We start from the raw sequence: 18895 nt of genomic DNA on the forward strand, positions 1-18895 counted from the left end.
ATGTGAGAAAACAGAATTCTTCACAGCCGCGCAACAGCTAGTCGATACCAACACGGTCCCCATCAGATAAACAGCACTCAAAGCTTTCGTCTTTGAGGGAGAGAAGAAATTCAAGCTGCTTCAGAACTGAAAACATCCACAAGTGTTTCTGTCCATCCTTCCACTGTGAGAAGACCACTCAGTGCTATGGGTCTGAAAGGATGTGTAGCTGTTCAAGAAGAACCTCACTGAGAAAAGGAGACGGACACAACAAGCTGCTGGTTTTCTCAGACCTCAACACTCGGTGTGTTTGGGATTATTCGGGTGGTTAAAAGCAGAAAATGCAACCAACTTCTGAAAGTGCGTCTTCTAAGAAGAACAGTCTACAAGAGAGTTTATGAAGAAGTAGTCGTGGGCTGGAGGTTAGGGAATCAGCTCTGTGGCCGGAACGTTGCCAGTTTGATCCCCAAGAGCTGACAGCACATGACTGAGGTGTCCTTGAGCAAGACACCTAACCCCCAGCTGCTCCCCGGGCGCTGCGGATTGGGCTGCCCACCGCTCTGGGCAAGCGTGCTCACTGCCCCCTAGTGTGTGTGTTCTCACTAGTGTGTATGTGGTGTTTCACTTCACGGATGGGTTAAATGTGGAGGTGAAATTTCCCCGTTGTGGGTCTAATAAGGGTCACTTAAACTTAAAATAATACAGCAACATTCTGTTTAGAGTAGTTTTCTAGCTTAAATAATAAAACTAATCTTTTAAAATGAATAATAACAAATGTTTGACTTAATGGGTTTATTTCATGTCAAACTCCTTTTTTAACAAAATGTACAGTAGTGTAATCACATTTATTAGTGTGTTTTGTGAGGGGAACAAAGTGTAAAAAAAAAATACACAAAAAAAGTTTTCCTTTATTCATTGTTTAGGCAGGGAGCCCAGAGGACAACACTCTCTACAGTACCATAAAACTAGGTCAATAAAATGTCTACTAAAAGATTCATTTAGACTTTGAATAAAAACGTTAAAATGCAGAGCTGTAGGGCAAAATGTTTGAACACACACACACACATTTTCAGCCGCTTCTTCCTCAGGGTTGCAGGGGGGTGCTGAAGCCTGTCCCAGCTGTCCAAAATGTTTGACCAAATTCAGTATTTTTTTCATCTTCGTGTCAGAAGGGAATAAATATATCACAGTAGCTCTGATCTGATACGAAGGCAGCCTGAGCATTTCTTGGTTATTTAAACAGTAAAATACACAGAGCATTCGGAGCTCTTCTCTTCAGTCTCCGGTTCATCTGACCACAGGATCTTGTCGCTCGAGGCCGGACAGTCTTTTAGGGCTTCTAGGCAAACTCGTGTGCCTTTTAATGAGGAGTGGCTTCAGTCTGATCTGACCGCTGTATCAAAAAGCTCTGTGTGACAGAGATCTGCTGAAATGGCCGTCCTTCTGTAGACTGGACTCTACAGACTGGTTGTTTAAATGACCTCAGTCTAAAATCACAGTTCATTTTAAAGTGCACGTCTTTATTTAGCAGCACAAAGAGAAAAGAGCCAGCAGCAGCTCAGCTCCCCTAAAACTATAGCAGCAGTGTTTCAAATGAACTCCAGGAACTGCAGCAGCTCCGCCAGTCTCAGCTTTCACGCTTCTCACGTCTCACGCTTTTCTCCTCAATGAGAAGATAAAGGACAAAAATAACTGTTTTAATATAAAACAAAAGACCATCGATCTTGAAAACGGCCGAAATCGGACAAGGCAAAGGTGGTCTCTCTGTCTTTTTGGTGGCTGAAGCTTCAGAGCCAAACCTAATCTTGTGTTTTCAGTGTACACAGAATTAGTTTGGGGACCGTGCTGGTCACTAAATCTTAGTTAACCAGATTGGCGAAACTTCCGAATTAAACTGCAGACGACTGATTCGCTGAAAGAGGCCGGGGGGCTGGGCTGTAGCGATGGAGGGTGGATTTCAGCCTCTTGAATTTTCAGCTGTGGAGGTGGCCATTATGATATGATATGATATTATCAGGATAAACTGAGGCTGAGCAATATGAGAATATATATCATTATCGTGAATTATGCCACAATACTCTTGCTTTTCTGAACATATTGAGGACATCGCTGTACTTGTAGACTGACTACCTGCATGTTGTATAATGAGGAGAGCTGGATTTAGTGCAACAGTATAAATACGGACTAAAATTCATAGTATTCGTTTTTCTTTTAAATATTCAGATGTACTGGTTCTTTATTCTCTATTTAAACTGACCAGATGTCTGAAAAAATAAATATTGTGACATCGTGTATCGTGAAAATTTCTAGAAGTATTACAATGTTGCATTTTTGCTCATTGCCCATTTCTATGATAAATTAGTGTAGTGGGCAACACCTCTGCCTTCTACACTGTAGACTGGGGTTCAGTCCCCACCTGGGAAAACACCCAACACCACACCAATAAGAGTCCTTGGGCAAGACTCCTAACACCACCTTCGCCTACCTTGTAAAATGATCAAACTGTAAGTCGCTCCGGAGAAGAGCATCAGCCAAATGCCGTAAATGTAAATGTCTGGATTTAGTGCGGTTCAGTGTGTGTGAGATGGGAAATTAAAATCAGTACTGTCATACATATTGTGTATCATGAAAATGTCAAGTATTGTGATATTTTTACCGTACTGCCCACCCCTTGGCCCCATATTCAGGAGATCGCCGTTTTCAAAGCTGGCCATGCATATTTGCATAACTGGTTTTGTTACAGTGCAGGATGTAAAAGTAATTAAAATCATGCTGCAGTACTATTTTGCTGGCGCGCTCAAAAAAAAACTAAACGATGTGAATATCATGTACCGTGAAAATGTCAAATATGTTGACACTAGATTTTTTTTTACTATCACCCACTTCTTTACTGAAACCTAATCCACTGTCAGTCTCCAGCGGCTCCAAACACAGGTGCAGCCAGCAGACCATCCGCTCCTCCGCCGTCCTGCATCTGCTCCAGGCTCGCACCGGCCACCAAGCCTTCGTCCCTCTCCTCCTCTTCCCCTCTTTCCCCCATCTCTGTCTCCAACACTCCGCTCACAGATGTCTCTCCTTCGTCGTTTCCATCATCCTCGTCCTCCTCCTCTTCCTCATCCTCCTCCTCCTCTGGAGTCTCTGGAGTGTCAGGCCCCTCAGCTGCAGGTTCTGGATCTGGAGACGAAACACGGCGCTCCACAGTCTCAGTACACACGTTACTCTCGCGGTGAAATGGGTGAATGGGTTTCAACGGTTTAAAAAGAATTTACGTCGACTTCTGAGTTTATTGGCTGGTGGCAAAGCAAAAATCCGATTAAACATCTGATCGTTTTCCATTATCTGATTACCGAAAAACAGCTATTCACATTCACCTGTTCATCATTTCAGTGTATTTTAGTTACGCTGGCTTGGTACCTTATCATTTTACCCCAAATAGAGACTGAACCCCACACTCACTCAGAACCTGCTGGGCATCACGGTGTCATTTATTTAAACAGTCTCAGAACATCGGGTTACCCGAAATGATTAGCAAGTACTGTGAAGTTTGCACCTTACATTTCCCTGGTTAACACCTAGAACTTAAGGCACTGTAAAAGAAACCGGTACTTCAACATCCAGCGTGGTCTTGATACAGGTGTGTAATGATTTAGACATAAGCTAATAAGCTTCTACTCCCTCTTAGCTACATTAGCCTGGTAGCTCTAGGATAAAACTAAAGAAACTATCCTTTAGAAAAGCCAACACTTTCACTTTTACCTGTTCCTTTACTGCCCTCTGCGCTCCTCCCCCTGCTCCGTCTCTCGGCCCCCTCTGCTGGAGCTCCTGCCAGGGGGCACTTGTGGTCTCTGTAGTATTTGTGGCGGCTGAAGCCTTTGCTACAGGTGGAGCAGCGGAAGCGGTAGTTGTTGGTATGAGAGCGCTGGTGCTCCAGCATGTGGGCTCGCCGGCTGAAACTCTTCTGACACAACTGGCACTTAAACGGCTTGATGCCTGCAAATGCAGCAGAGAGGAAGCAGTGATTTAGTTCAGCGTTTCTAAGCCTCGCTTCACACACATCAGTGAACAAGCACTACACAGTCGTATGCAGAAGCATCGCTGGTCATATTACATGTTTTGTTGATTGTCTAAGTGAAAAATGCTACTAACCCTTTCCCTACAGAGAATTCAAAGCACAATGTAATGCACCATCACTGCTTATTTACTTAAAAAACAAAGGTATAAATGAAAAGAGGCCTGTGTCAAAATGATTGCACATTTAATATTTCATGTTTCATTTTTTCCAATATATTTATTTTATAGAAGCTGTGCAGAAAATGCCATATTTTAAGTCAACCTGGTGTAACAGTTATCAGCAAAGCATTTCATTTGACCAGGTGTTCAAACTTTTACATGCTACGTATTGTATACTGCATTAAATGAAAGGCTTGGTGAAAAACCAGACTGGCCCAATTTTCCCCACCCCAGACGTACTTAAACAATCAAGACACCTTTGGGGTCCACGTTCTTCTGCTTTAGTTTAGTGCTGGAAATACAAGGCTAACCTAACTCTAGAAGTCAAGTCACCCAAATCTTTTCCATAAACCCATCCCCCAAAAACTTCACTCCACTTGCTCAAGGGCTTCATTAAGGTCTCGCATACTTCTCAATGTGGTTTTGAGGCCAGTATGACTTACTGTGAGCTATAAAAATACATAAAACTACATTATGTAGCCAAATTTTGTGGCCATATAGTTCAGACAACAGGCTGTGCCAAATCCTACTCTACGCAGACGTATGGTCATTAGATCATCCTCAAGATGTCCGTTGCTTCTGTTTTTAAATATAACTTTAGTTTAAGAATTCAACATTTAATTCAGTTATTCATAAAAACAACAGCAATCACAAACACAACCTAAATGAAGGGCTGGATATCTTAGTGTTAGCTAAACGTGATACTCCGCATTTTACCCATCCGTGAAGTGAAACACCACATACACACTAGTGAGCACACACACACTAGGGGGCAGTGAGCACACCTGCCCGGAGCGGTGGGCAGCCCTATCCACGGCGCCCGGGGAGCAATTGGGGGTTAGGTGTCTTGCTCAAGGACACCCCAGTCATGGACTGTCAGCACTTCCGGTCACAGGGCCAATTCCCTAACCTCCAGCTCACAACTGCCCGCAGCTACGTTAGCCTTGTAGCCCCAGCTCTTAGTGAAAGATGTACAATTTGGACACCAAACATGTTTCACACCAAACCGTATTTAGACCGCTTATTTAGCTTTCAGTTAGCATCAAAGTTCTCTGGCAAAGGCAGTAATATACAGTAATATACAATCCAAGCTAAGCACTGACACTCATACACAGATACAGAAACAGATTTACCTGATAAATCTACCCTTAACAGGCCTGACGTCTTATATGATACACTGTATAATAGTGTAAGATATGATGCTTTGCTGTTGTGCAAATGGTTTCCTCTCCTTACCAGAGTGAGAGAGTATGTGGGCCTTCAGCTTGTCCGGCCTGTTGAACTCTTTAGTGCAGCCAACATGCGTCCTTTCAGAAATACAAACCAACTATCAAAAATCACAACAGGCCTCACCTGCTTAATCATACAGGCAGTCTGTGCTGTAAAGATCAATGTATGACAGCACAAAGACAACATTTACTAAACTGGCATATCACCTGTTAATAACAAAAAACTTTCATACAATTAGTGTTTTCAGAGAAATTACAATAGCCTTTTACAAACTGACATTCTTTCACTAATACCTTCACAGATTATTATGTTATTCTTACAAACAGGCAAAAGTAGTGGCTCAAAAAACTACCGAGTAACACCCCGAGCTGTGGGGGAACCTCAGCCTGATGTTTCTCAGCTTCTACCTATTTGGGATTGTTTTAGTCTAATACAAAGTGATAAAGCTGCAAAATCAGAGGTCTGGCTGAGCACAAAGCAGATGCTGTCACCAAAACAGCAGAATGAGATTAAACCCCAAAAAAGGAATTCGTGACTAAATACGAAGTTTCTCTCTGATTCTGCTCACTAATATACCTGAGAGTATCTTAATTTGAAAGTACTCAGGAGAGAACAAAACCTTCCATATTTTACTTAATTAAAGTAACCAGTCTCTTGCATTGACTGACTGCTCATTAGGGACCACCGCACTTTATGAATTCCACTGTCCTGGCAGACCCCTAAACCTGAAACACCCCCCCCACACCCTCCGACCCCTTAGCTGTACCTGAAAGGGCACTTGTACTTCTTAAAGGGTTCATGGATCAGCATGTGTCTCTTCACCTTGTCCTTGCGGTTGAACGTGGCCTCGCAGACAGAACATTTGTATGGCTTCTCTCCTACATTATTAACAAGAGACACTTTATCACTGTGAGAACTGTGTTGGGAATAACATCCTGTTTATACTCTACGCCATCATCAAAGTTTGATGGCATTAACACCGATAACAGACAACACGAAATGAATGATGACTGTTATATTACATCTTGAATTCGGGCTGCTGGGGCGATTTAAATAGAGGGAATTCCAAAAACATACGCACCTGAGTGTATCTGCGTGTGGAGTTTGAGGTAGTGCTCAGTTTTGAAAAACTTTTTACAGATCTGGCATTTGAATTTGCCACCCGCGCCGTGAGTGGACAGATGTCTGCGGAAATACCTCTCGCAAGGGAAAACCTGAACACCAGAAAAGATACATATGTAAGTTTACTCACTACAATAAAACACAAAAAAACATGTTTTTTTTATTTTACTGCTGGTAATGCACACCTCCTCTACAGGGAACACATGAAAATATGGCATGTTTCTTCAAAAAACATACATAGAAACATAAAATCGGCAAATGCCAAAACATCTACACAGCAAAAAAAAAAAAATAATAATAACTGTGTATTGAAATGGTGTGCTCCGTATATAATACTGCATTTTCCTGCTAATTTATTGCACAATTTAACACTAACACAATTTAATTTAACATACCGGACAAAACACAAAACATGCAGTGTACCATAACTTTTGCACAGGCCACATCTAAGTGATGACTTTCACCAATATGTCAAATTCAGCAAACACACTGTATCTGTGCATCAACGTGTGCAGAAGTGTGTTCTCTGTAGAGACTGTTTTCACTTTCACTTAGAAAATGAACAAAACACAAACTGGAGGCCAAGGAGCACAAACACAAATAAAAAGAACAGAGAAAGTTAGAGTAAAAAATGAAAAGAAAGGGGGAAAGACTTAAAAACTATTATTATTAGTAGTAGTAGTAGTAGGATTAATATTAATAATATATATTTATCAATATTACTGTTAGTAGTACTCATTAAAATCCTTATTGCACTGTAAAACCCCTTTTTAAAAGGTATAGGAACATAAAAGTAGACGGCACAAATGAAAAGTTCGAACTCGCTTCACAGAACCAAGCAGCAGTTTCATCAGTAAACCTGCAGTGACTGTGGACTGTAAGCAGACTGACGTCAGTCGTACCTTCTGGCAGTGAGGGCAGGGGTAGTTATGGGAGGCAGTGAGGAGATGCTGCTCCAGAGCTTCCTGTGTGGAGTATTTACTCTGGCACTTATTACATCTGCACACAACAACAACAACAACAACAACACTCATTCTATTCACTGTTAGCACTGCTTAGAGCACTTATTTTAAAAATAGCCAGAATTATTATAGATTTTACATTTTCATTACTTTCCATTTCTACTTTTTATTTATTTATTTATTTATTTGTAGTTTTTGACTTCAGTTCAGTGTTAGTTCATCTTAAGTGTGCATGTTTTGTTTTTATTTTCTGAAAAGTTTTATTCGAGTGTTTATTCAGCGTACGATGAACACTGGATCGCCTGGATCGGCTCCAGCTTTTCCTTAAAGACAGCCAAGCGCAGAAGGGACTCGCCTCTAAACTCTCAATTTATTGAAAAAAAAACCAAAAGATCATTTCTATTTCTCAGTAATTCTATTTGTGTTTCAGTTAGTGTCGCGGTGGACACTGCAGTTCAGATTTCGTCTTCATATTTTCGTATTTTCTACAACAAGCACATTTTTTCACTGTAATTCTTCATTTTAGTAATGGCTTTGGTAACCTATAATAACCCTGGATATGGCCAGATATGATTTCACTGCCAAACATAAAAGAGCGGTCAAGAAACTAGTTTTACAACTGAATTACCATTAAAACGACATATTTTTGCAAGCTGTATAAGCTTCGCTCTTCGTTCCTCCTGATAAATTAATCAATTTAAAGTTTGCGCTTTAAAACAGCGTGAAGATCTACAGTCTGATCTTTGTGGAGGTGGAGCAGCACTGACCTGTAGTAGTTGGCCTCTTTGCGTGGGTTCTGCTGGGGGCAGAAACTGTGGGAGTACTGGTGCAGACCCAGCTCAAACAGGGAGGGGAACACTTTACAGCAGAGGTGGCAGCGGTACGTCAGGTGCTCCTGGTGTGTGCGGATGTGTTCGAGAAACAGGTCCAGCTTCTGAAAGGTCTGAGAGCACGTCTTCACCACACACCTGTACACCTACACAGGACAACGGAGACGCGCTTGCTGCGTTAAGAAATGGTAGAGTTCTTGCTCTACAGCGTTTAAAGGGAAAATGTCACCAAATTCCTCAATTTGCTGCATAATTCAGTCACTCGGAGTGGTTCGATGTGAAATACTCTGCTCTGGAATAACTTCACGAGTCACAGTTGTTCACAGTGGTCATGATAAGAACCAGATGTCTGTGTTCAGTGCCTTTAAAAGCTCCCCCACAGAAAGTTATTCAATTAAATAGTAATGAATGCACCATGATGCCGGAGACACTGCTCAACAGAGTTTTGTTACAGATTAATTCATGCCAGAGAGGCACATGAGGCAAAACAGTCCCCCAAAAAAGTGTTTTTCAAGATTTACCTCTACTTCAGCATCATCAACATTATATAAACATTATATATAAACTGCTAATAAAATGGTTCTATTTGTGCTGGAAACATTGTGATCCCTGGTTCCTATTAAGGGAAGACGATTCACCGGATTTTAATTTCAATCACGATTTTGGCTTCGGACGATTCTGAAAGCAAACTAATAGAGATAAAAACAATTATTGTGGTGCATTCTGCTTCACAATGATGCTCTCGCTTTATCTTGCGCTACAAATCCAGCTCACCCCTTTCTTTAACCGCCGTGAGCTTTCACCCCACCCTAAAAACCCAAACTCACCACAGTCAGGCTGCGGCATGCTTAGTTCCGCTCCAGCCGAGACGACAGAAAGGTCGAAACAATTCAGCTGTTTGGAAACACTTGAGTTTCAAGGAGGCTCAACGAGGTATGACATATACTGTGCAAGATTCATTACACAGTGCTTCTTCACCACAAGACAATAAGGACAATTTGTTTAGTATTGTCTTTTTTATTTTGTAAAAGTTCAATAAATACTTTCTTAAAGTAATTTTTCAAATATATACTTTAAGTACATGTTATTTAACAAAGTAAACTAAAAATGTTTCTAAGGTCAATGAGAAATAATGTTAAATAATCATGATCCTAATACTAACCAAAATAATCAGAATTATGATTTTTGCCATAACTGAGCCGCCCTAGTCCCTATCAGTGAATACGTTTTTCTACAATTAACTATTTCGCATCAAACCACTCTGAATGACTCTGTTCGCACGTCAACATTTGAATGATACAAAAAAAATTTCACCTTTATATGTATGTAATAAATTACATGGTTAATTATACGGCAACCTCAAGTCTACACTACTGATATTTTTCAATATTTGTTTCGATATTAAACCATGACAAAAAAACATGGGAAAAATGTAAAGGATATTTTTCGTTGTGCACAATGACACAGCAGTGAGAAGCCCAAGTGTGAGGGGTCGTACCTGCTCGTCTTTGTGCTGGGTCATGTGAGACTTGAGCTGGAAGTACGTGCTGAACTTGGCTGCGCAGAACTGGCACTGGTAAGAGCTGTCGATCAGGATGATCTGTTTGCTGTGACCCTGACTCGGGCCTTTAGCCTCGGACGCACGGGCCGCCTCCGCCTGCAGCTCCTCCTCGCTCTGCTCCACAGCTGCTGCAGAACACGAACAAGGAGGGAACTTCAGGTCATTCCGTTGCTTAAGCATGGAAGTTGAATGTTGGCATGAATTTTGTCCAGTTTCAAATATATTAAGGGGTAATTTTACACAGACACTCCTTCTAAGGCACAATTCTGAAACAAACACAGACAGCAGCCTTTTCAAATTTCATAGGGAATTTCAATGTTTTTAGAATTACATTAATCACTTAGATCGCTCTGAATAACTCAGAGTGGTTTGGTGAGAAAAGTTACGGTCCAGAAAGTCAGACCTGTTCACAGTGGTGGTGATAGGAACCAGACGTCTGAAGAGTTTTAACACTTCTGAAAGTTCATAAATTAAATGGTTATGAAATTCTCTGCTTTAAGCCTGAGCCATAGTTTTACGATAGTTTTGATAAAAAGCTTTTGATCTAAAATGTATTTTTAGAATACATTCATGATGGGGGGGGGGTTACATATAGGGTGTTACGAAGCAAAACAGACCTAAAAAAAAAACGTTTAGATTTACCACTATTTTACCATCATCAACATCACATATAAAAGCCTCACAGGTCATGTTTAGGTCCATTGGTCATTTGGATAGTAGATAAAATGGCTACACTGTCATGACCCCTGGTTCCTATCAGCACCACCATCCAAGTCCGTACGTTTCTCTACAGTTAATTTGAATCATATCACATTAAACCTCCCTGAATGACCTTGTTTACAGTAGAATATGCAGAATGTTTGGAGATTCTGTGTAATTTAGTGAGATGCTGGATGTATGAACAGTTTCATGAGTTTGATGGCTACTGCCTCCGTGCCCTCAGATAGAGGCAGTGTCTGCAGATAAATGTCAGTCACTTTGGGCAGAAGAGCAGGCGCATCACTACCTGTAAATTCATATGTGATGTGAAATGAAGCGGAATAAGAGGAAGTTACTCTGAGCTTCCTGTGCCTCTGCTGGCTGCGGTGTGTTTTCATCCGTGTTCACAGGAACCACTTTCACAGTGATGGGCAGTCTGGACACAGTGCTGTGGACGCCGGCCGGCCACACTTTGTGAGTCTGCATGTGCTTCTTTACGTTGGACTTTTGGGCAAAAGCTCGACCGCACACAATACACTGGAACGGCTTCTCCCCCGTGTGACTGGACAGTGCAGAGCGGACAAAATCAGGCATCGTACCAAAGAGCCAGTACAACATTCACACTTATGAGCCGTTGTAGTTATAAGAAAACCTCACGTCTCTGAAACAGTAACATCTGCTAATGTAGCTTAGCAACATTTGTTGACACTTCTGGTGTTTTCAAACGGTGTAAAAGTCACTTTTTGTGTTCTGAGTGCAGATTTTAAGTTCACCTTCTGATGTGTTGCTGCAGGTCGAAGTTTTTGGTGAACACTTTGTCACAGAAATTGCACTTCAGCTTCTGACCTTTTGCTTTCGTCTGTCCTACTGAGAGACAAAATAATTTAAACTTAAAAACAGAAAACTCTTTAAAAAGTTCAAGAGTTTGATCATATATTAGTTTTGGCCTAAATTCCACCAACAGTGTCCATTTTCCACTAAAAATATTTGACTATGAAGCCTGTAACCCCTTCAGTCTTAGGCTTATTATTCAGTCATTAATCTTAAGACACAGTATTAAAAATCTACTATTAATTACTCAGAAACTACTATAAATAATTCAGCAACAATTACTCAATATGTACAATGAAGCATTCAGTAATTACTACAATTAATTCAGTAACTACTGTGGATTATTCAGTAATTGCTATCGTTTATTTAGTAGCCATTATAGATTACCCAGTAACTACAATCACTTATTCAGTAACTTCTACAAATGATTCCCTAACTACAATAAATGATTTAGTAACAGCCATATATCACTCAATAGTTACTGTAAATTATTCAGTAACTACTTTAGTGAAAGCTAGGAACTGAAGTGTGGACCCATGTGCAGGTCTTCAGGGTTAAAGGGGTTCAGTCTGATCTTATGAACTGTTCAGTACCATCCTGTCCTTTCTTGGTGTTTCTGGCTTTCTTGGGGATGATGACCTTGTCATATTCCCCGAGCTCAGGCAGGGCTGCTGTGTTGGCGCAGGTTTTGGCTTTGGTCGTGGGTTTTGCCAGACTGTAGGCAGGAGCACTGCTGAACGCCTGACTCTGACTCTCCACACACTGGCTGGGACCCTGAGATACACGCACATTAATCTGGGTCACTTGCCCCCCCACAGTGGACACACTGTAGACTACAGTTAAGACAGGCACTCAAATCATCTTTCACATTATTATAGGATGCTGTCAGCCAATACACACATTAATACTATATAATTACATTTGAACAGTATCTGTATATTAAAAACATATGATGATGAATCCCACATGGTCACTAAAACAGACAAATTAAAACTACTGAACACACTAACTAAAAATGAATCATCAGCAACTTGAGACTCTCTTGAAATAAAATTTGCAGTGCTGCTGTACCTGAACCGGCTGAAACGACTGCAGTCCGAGTGCGTGCACTTCTGCATTACCACCCCCAGCCATCGGGGGCAGCGCGCTATACACCTGCACCACTGAGCTGTTGTTGCTGGAGGGGATCTGAGAGGAGAGGGACTGGGTTTGGCTGGGTGGGAGTGGGTGGGGGGGCTGTGGGTGGTGCTGCAGGTATGATGCTCCAGTGGGCATGCTCAGATTACTCTGGAAGAAAAATAACAGAAGTGGTCAAAACGCCGTTATCAGCTCTGTAACAGCAGAGGGAGCTGAGGGCCAGAGTTCAGCAGAGTTCAGTGAATTCACTGCTTTGACAAATTACCTGAACTTGGTAACTGACAGCTAATAACTGCTGGCCGAATCAGGTCGGTTTGAGGATGGAAATCACCAAACTCTGCAGTAGTCTGTCCCTCCAGGACGGGAGTTCCCCACCCCTGCATTATAAGACAGACAGTTCAGTTCAGACATGTTCACCTTACCTGCTAATTATCAAGTGCTGAATGAGCTCTAACCAGGTTGGTTAGAATAAGGTCAATACAGTGGGCTACAACAGTTTGAGATCATAAGTACAAATGTTGTTATTTCATATTCTGCTTTATATTTAACACTTTTAAAGATCTGAATTTTTGGTTCAAACTGTTTAAATCTACAAATAATGCAGAATCCTTAACATTCGTTTCTTCATTTTACTTCTCATAACTTTTCTTTGTGTTCAATTTTTCAAAAGTCTAAAACTTTCTGTTTATTTCCAGTTTTAAATGAAAAAAAATGTGGTCTCAGACTCCTCGGCCCAATCCCACTTCACCCCTCGCCCCTGTAACGTAGCCCTCTGTTTTGCACATGCACGTCTAGGGGCAGTGTGTCCCTCTCTGAAGGCGTATGATGCCCTAAATGTAACTAAAGCCCAGCGGTGAGGAGCTGAACTTACCTACTCTGCTATGACTGGTCACGGGCCAGATCGCCTACAGAGCACGCCCAGACATCTTACACATTTAGCTGATTGAAACAGGTTAGCGCACAGGGAACAAACTTAAATAAATAAGCCGTTTTTCTGCAAATGTCACGGCACAATTTCTATTTAACTGGTGAGCTTAACTAATGAAAAGTGAAATATATAAAATGTGCTGTAACTTTTGCACAAGCCGCATTTTTAACCCGTATGTTAGATTCAGTAAGTAAACAGCAAGTCTGTGCAGAGGTGTGCAAAATTTGCATAAAGCTTGAAGAAATTGTTGTTTTATTGCGTGTTTTTCAGGCCTCATTCAAATGAGATGGGAATGTGTCTTAACCAACTCCACAGGGCTGCCAGCAACCACGTAATGATCAAATTAGCCTTTAGAAGGTGTGGAGCCAGACAAACTCCCAAAAAAGTAAATGACATGCAAATGCTAACGTTGCCTCGTCTTTTATTCACAGACTTTTTCCTAGTTGTGTGGTGTGGTGTGTGACTTTAACCATTGGGGATTCGCACCACTCACAAACTAATGACAATATTGTACTATATTAAACCCCATAAAATCCCTATTAAATCACATGTGGCTTAAATTTACACCAAAGAGGCAGCCAATACAAAGCCTTTCAGAAAAACTGTAAAATCAAGTAAACACTAATCACTGGACAGTCCAGCTAACGTCTCTAGCCCTCTCACAGCTTAACTTCACCTTATACTGGAAAGCAGCATCTTTTGAAAGGTACAATGTTACGTTGTGTTAGTATCACTTTACACCTCACCACAAAGCTGAGACTTGCTTTTATTCTAGCTTCTTATTCCAATTTTCCGTTCCACCTTAAATAATGCAGCAGTTCTATTCTCGGCACCTCTGGGGCGTCTGTGAAGATCAGGTCAACAGATTCCAAAGATGATAAATCAAATAAATGATATCCGACGTTTTATTCCAATAAACCTACACGATTGAATCTGTGAGATGAGCTCGGGCTCGATGTTTATCTGCTCTCGCCGCAATGCTTCCTATGTGCTGTTGAACTAGAGCTGCGTCCAGACTGAATGAAACTTCCCACCGATCCACTTTCCTCGATTCTGCTCTGATCTTTGATCTGGTAGTCATGCAGATCCACATGCTGGTCAGCTCTGCAAACACGTTAAGTGAGTTCAAAGGCTCTTTGTATCAGAGAAAATCAAGGAGAGCAGACAGGAAAGGAGGACATCGTGTTCCCAAACCCAAAAAGCAAACACTTCTAGAAACGTTTTGAGTTGCTGTTTGAAAATAAAGCCTCAGTGTCATCGATCACTCAAACACATAGGCGCATGTGTAATTTCTGACCGTACTTTATTGGACATTTTAGTTTCTTAAAATGAGCATTAGTGTATCAATGATGAAATAGCCACGTTTGGTAGACCTAAGATAACACCATACTGCACAGTGCTGTGGCTGTTTTTACCAGGCCAGCTGATGGAGACTGTAATATGCTTAAGGTCATGACTGGCTGAATATTAAAGATAAAACCGTTGATATATCGAATGTTCCAGCCGGCTCAAAGACACTCCAAGAGACTTGTGGCTTTGATGCCACTGTTCACAGACGCCACATGCGTGATGTTGGCCTTTTTAACTCAACAAGACTCAATGTTTACACTGTGTTCATTTTCTGATGTAGAGTGTGTCTACCTGAGTGGAAGCCTGCATGGCAGCCATGGGCTGGTCCATGGACGTAAAGGCAGAGATAGCAGACATGAGAACCTCATCGCTGACCAGAACGTTCCCCTGCACCAGCGTGTGTGTGAGAGGAGAGGGAGGAACTGTGATGTATGTGGACACCTATGGAACACACACACACACACACACAGTTCAGTCATGAAAAGTAAAGAAGAAAGGAGTCACGACTGTCATCACTAATAACAAAAGCATGAAATAAGCTGAACCCTTGAAAATGTACCTATATGCTAGAACATTTTATATAGAATACCCATAAAGACCACCTGTACCTCACTACACTTCGGTGTATATAAAGACTACCTGTACCTGTCTGTTGACAGGGGGCTGTGGCACAGCGCTGATGGAGGTGTAGGCATTGCTGGAGGCCAGAGACACTGTGGCAAGTGAGGGGGTGTTGGGCTGGCACTGCTCCCTCTTGTGTGTCATGAATGCAGGCAATGAGTTAAACTGCTTCTTACACTTTCCACAGAGGAAGACGTCGTCATCATCTGTGAAACATCAACACAGCAGTCATCTCTAAAGGTCACCACTCCATCGCAGGGCAGACAGACAGACATATTCATTCACACCCACACTCACACCTAGGGGCAATTTAGTGTGTCCAACTGGCCTGACTGCATGTCTTTGGACCGTGGGAGGAAACCGGAGAACCCGGAGGAAATGTAGACATGCATGTTGGGTTTCATGCATGTTGGGTTTCATGCATGTGTGGTTTCATGCATGTGTGGTTTCCACACAGAAACCACACGACCCTGGTTTGGTTGCCTGTTCGGGGAATCAAACCCAGGCTCATCTTTCTTATTACAGAATAATTATTCAAATTAATAACTGAATAATAAGCCTGTAGTTTAAGGAAAGCTAAACACAGTGGATTCAGCACTGAGGAGGGGAGGAGATAACAGTAGCTGATTCTGATAACTCTGTAGCAAACAGAGTAGTCAAAAAAACAAGCCATCACCGGAACGTCTTGAACCTCAGGAACGACAGGGTATTCCTGGTTGGTCACTGTGCTGCTGCACTACTAATCTGAGGCATTCAGCCTCTTGGCAGCGCTCCCAAACCCAGCACTGTTTGGCTGTAAAATCACCAACGTTTGTTGTAAAAGGATAAATTTAGAATACTTTACAGCTCACAGGCCTACTTTGAATAGAAATGTAACATTTAAAAACACTCTCTATACATCAGCAACAACACAAAACGGAAAACGCTGCTCACCCATTGACTGGATGGTCGTCCCTGAGACAGTCTGAGTACCGGGATCTGGGACACCACCTTGACCATCCAGAAGGGACTGGACAGCAAGGACCGTCTGGTTGTCCATTCCTATTTAGGAGCAGAATAAGGCTTAATTAACGTATATGTGAAAGATTTCGGTCATCAGAGCCACTGAACTGTGCAGCAGCAGAAAGTCGGGGCAACTAGAGAAGCTAATATAATCATCTCAGTGGGTGGTAACTAGCACCATTTTCTCCTTCCTGAGTGTCTCCAAATGGTAATACTTCCCTCCTACTCAAGCACATCTGTGAGGAAAGAAACCTACTTTTAGAACATTTAGACACTAAATCTTTTTTTGTATTTAAATACACTGGTAAAAGCACCAGTACTGCCTTAGACCAATCAGACTGAACCTAACAAACTTCAGTTACTTCTGAACATCTTCTCAAGTTGCTCTTGGAAAGGCGCTTTTAATTTTACACGACTCACTGTTCCACCAAATTAATAAGGCCTTCGTTTGACCACAGGCTTAGATTACTGTGCTTAGATTACCCAGCGGCTTTGACCTACTACTACCACATCTTCCAAATGTTCTAAATTGTTCAGACGCAATCAAAGTCATTCAAGGCTGACGTGAAATGATTAACGGTGAAGAATCGTACAGTCTCAGACTGTCATAATAATGTGCTCAGTATCCAAAACTGGTAAACGGTACGTTCATTTTCTTTGGGTACGAATTTGCTTTACCACAAAATTTGCTTTTATAACTATAGTAAAAGAAGCGTCCTGGACATCAGGCCATGCATTCGTAACCATTTCGTGTAAGAACTTTGTGAGGGAGCTTTAAGGAGAGTCAGAACAATTCACTAAAGTTCAGCATTTTAGTTCAAACTCTGAAAGACTGTTTACATCTTAAGGGTTTAACCGCGCTGAAATTTGGAAAAATGGGTGGAGCTCCACTTCAATCAATGTGTAGCAGGAAAAATAAGGTTACATCCATAAAAATGAACCAAAAACAAAAGCAGGACCAAAGGGCAGCATCTGGTGACAAGAACATCCTCAACACTAAAGCTACACTCTTAAAAAAGATGGTTCTTCAAGGGTTCTTTAGAAAAGGGAATGGTTCTGTTTAGAACCATGAGTTCTGTACAGAACCATTTCATGCCTAAACTGAAAAATTGTTCATCTGATTGATGGCGAATGTGTTGTATTTGTACATCACAGAACCCTTTTTTGGTGCTATATAGAGCCACATATAGGACATTCTCCATCTAACCATTTAAGCATGAAAGGGTTCCAAATAGCTCTCATGGTTCTAAACAGAACCAAAGCCTTTACTAAGGAACTCTAGAAGAACCATCTTTAGATATAAAAACACAAAGACTGCTTCAATGCGCCCTGCGAGCCACACTGAGGACAATATCCCCCTAAATACATTTAAATCAGAGCACTGTACAGCAAAAATATCCCACAGGAAATGTGAGGCTTGCTCGGGATCTCTCTGGATCAGTGGGAGCAGATGTGCGGTGGGTTCTCCTCGGCTCACTGTTTACACCGGCTCGGCTTTTCCCACCACTCGCCGTCCTCCCTCCGCCATCTTTTCCCCCTCAGCGCCTAGCTGTTGTTTTAACGGCCCTCCCTCCCCTTCACGAGGATGAAGTTCGCTTCTCCTTCTTCCAATTTTCCCGTTCCACCTTAAATGGCGCAGCGGTTACCCTCTGTCGCCAGAGGCGTTTTAATAACTGCTGGATAATTTAAGGTGGAGCCGGGAAATTCGAACAAGACGGCGGCGAATAAGAAGCTGACTTCGGCTTCTCGTCCACGAATCTCAGCACAGCTCCAAAACAAAAGTAAACAGACCGGCTCCGGGCTCCGGACTCCGAACCGACACCGGACCGCAGCACCGCGCATCTCCGCTCGCCTTAACGGCACCAGGCGCTTCAGCTCAGCTGAAATGACCGTTTGCGCTGAAGCTTTTCTCCGTCCGGGGTTTAAAGGAGCCATACGGAAGAACAGAGCGAGCCGCCCGCCGCTTAAAGCCCCGGTTTTCGGACCAAGCGACAAAAAGCGAAAACAAGACAGATGCCAAACTATAACCGGACGTTTAAATGCCTGTAAAAATGCTTGTGGCTACCTTCCAGCACCTCAAATATCGCCTGCGACATGTTGAAGTCTTCGGTTAGCAGAGCAGCAGCGCTCGCCCTGAGGAGGAGGAGGGGATGGGCGGGGCCTGTCGACGGAGGAGTGGGCGGGGCCTGTCGGCGGAGGATTAAGATTGTAAAAATTTTATTTATTTATTTTATTTATTTTATTTTATTATTTTCTTTTTATTATTATTATTATTTATTAGTTTTTCGTTTCCCATCTCTGATTTAAATTCTCACTATATTATCACTAAAAATTCCACCTTTTTTCACAAGCATAAATCAATCGTGACAAAGATATTCAGCTTGATATTAACTTGGGTGGGGCGATATGACAG

At 42.0% G+C, this 18895-nt stretch overlaps 1 protein-coding gene across 5 annotated transcripts; it reads right to left on the bottom strand.

Moving 5' to 3' along the window:
* Window positions 1–756: 756 nt before the first annotated feature.
* On the bottom strand, window positions 757–18635 carry znf341 (zinc finger protein 341). Of its 5 annotated transcripts, none has more exons than XM_017723022.2 (16): window positions 18548–18635; window positions 16414–16521; window positions 15505–15686; window positions 15151–15300; window positions 12516–12731; window positions 12038–12218; window positions 11387–11477; window positions 10970–11175; window positions 9852–10042; window positions 8291–8499; window positions 7464–7560; window positions 6521–6653; window positions 6206–6317; window positions 5446–5516; window positions 3736–3969; window positions 757–3153 (listed from the first exon to the last, which is right to left on the bottom strand). In XM_017723022.2, the coding sequence occupies exons 1-16, from the start codon at window positions 18576–18578 to the stop codon at window positions 2888–2890; spliced, it is 2478 nt and encodes an 825-aa protein (XP_017578511.1). In that variant the 5' UTR covers window positions 18579–18635; the 3' UTR covers window positions 757–2887. The 5 variants fall into 5 exon arrangements, with proteins under 5 accessions (XP_017578511.1, XP_017578510.1, XP_017578509.1 ...); XM_017723021.2 differs by having other exon boundaries at window positions 9852–10039; window positions 11387–11480; XM_017723020.2 differs by having other exon boundaries at window positions 11387–11480.
* Window positions 18636–18895: the final 260 nt, after the last annotated feature.

This window comes from Pygocentrus nattereri, chromosome 9 (genome assembly GCF_015220715.1).
Source record: "Pygocentrus nattereri isolate fPygNat1 chromosome 9, fPygNat1.pri, whole genome shotgun sequence".
In the NCBI taxonomy this organism is placed as follows: Eukaryota; Metazoa; Chordata; class Actinopteri; order Characiformes; family Serrasalmidae; genus Pygocentrus; species Pygocentrus nattereri.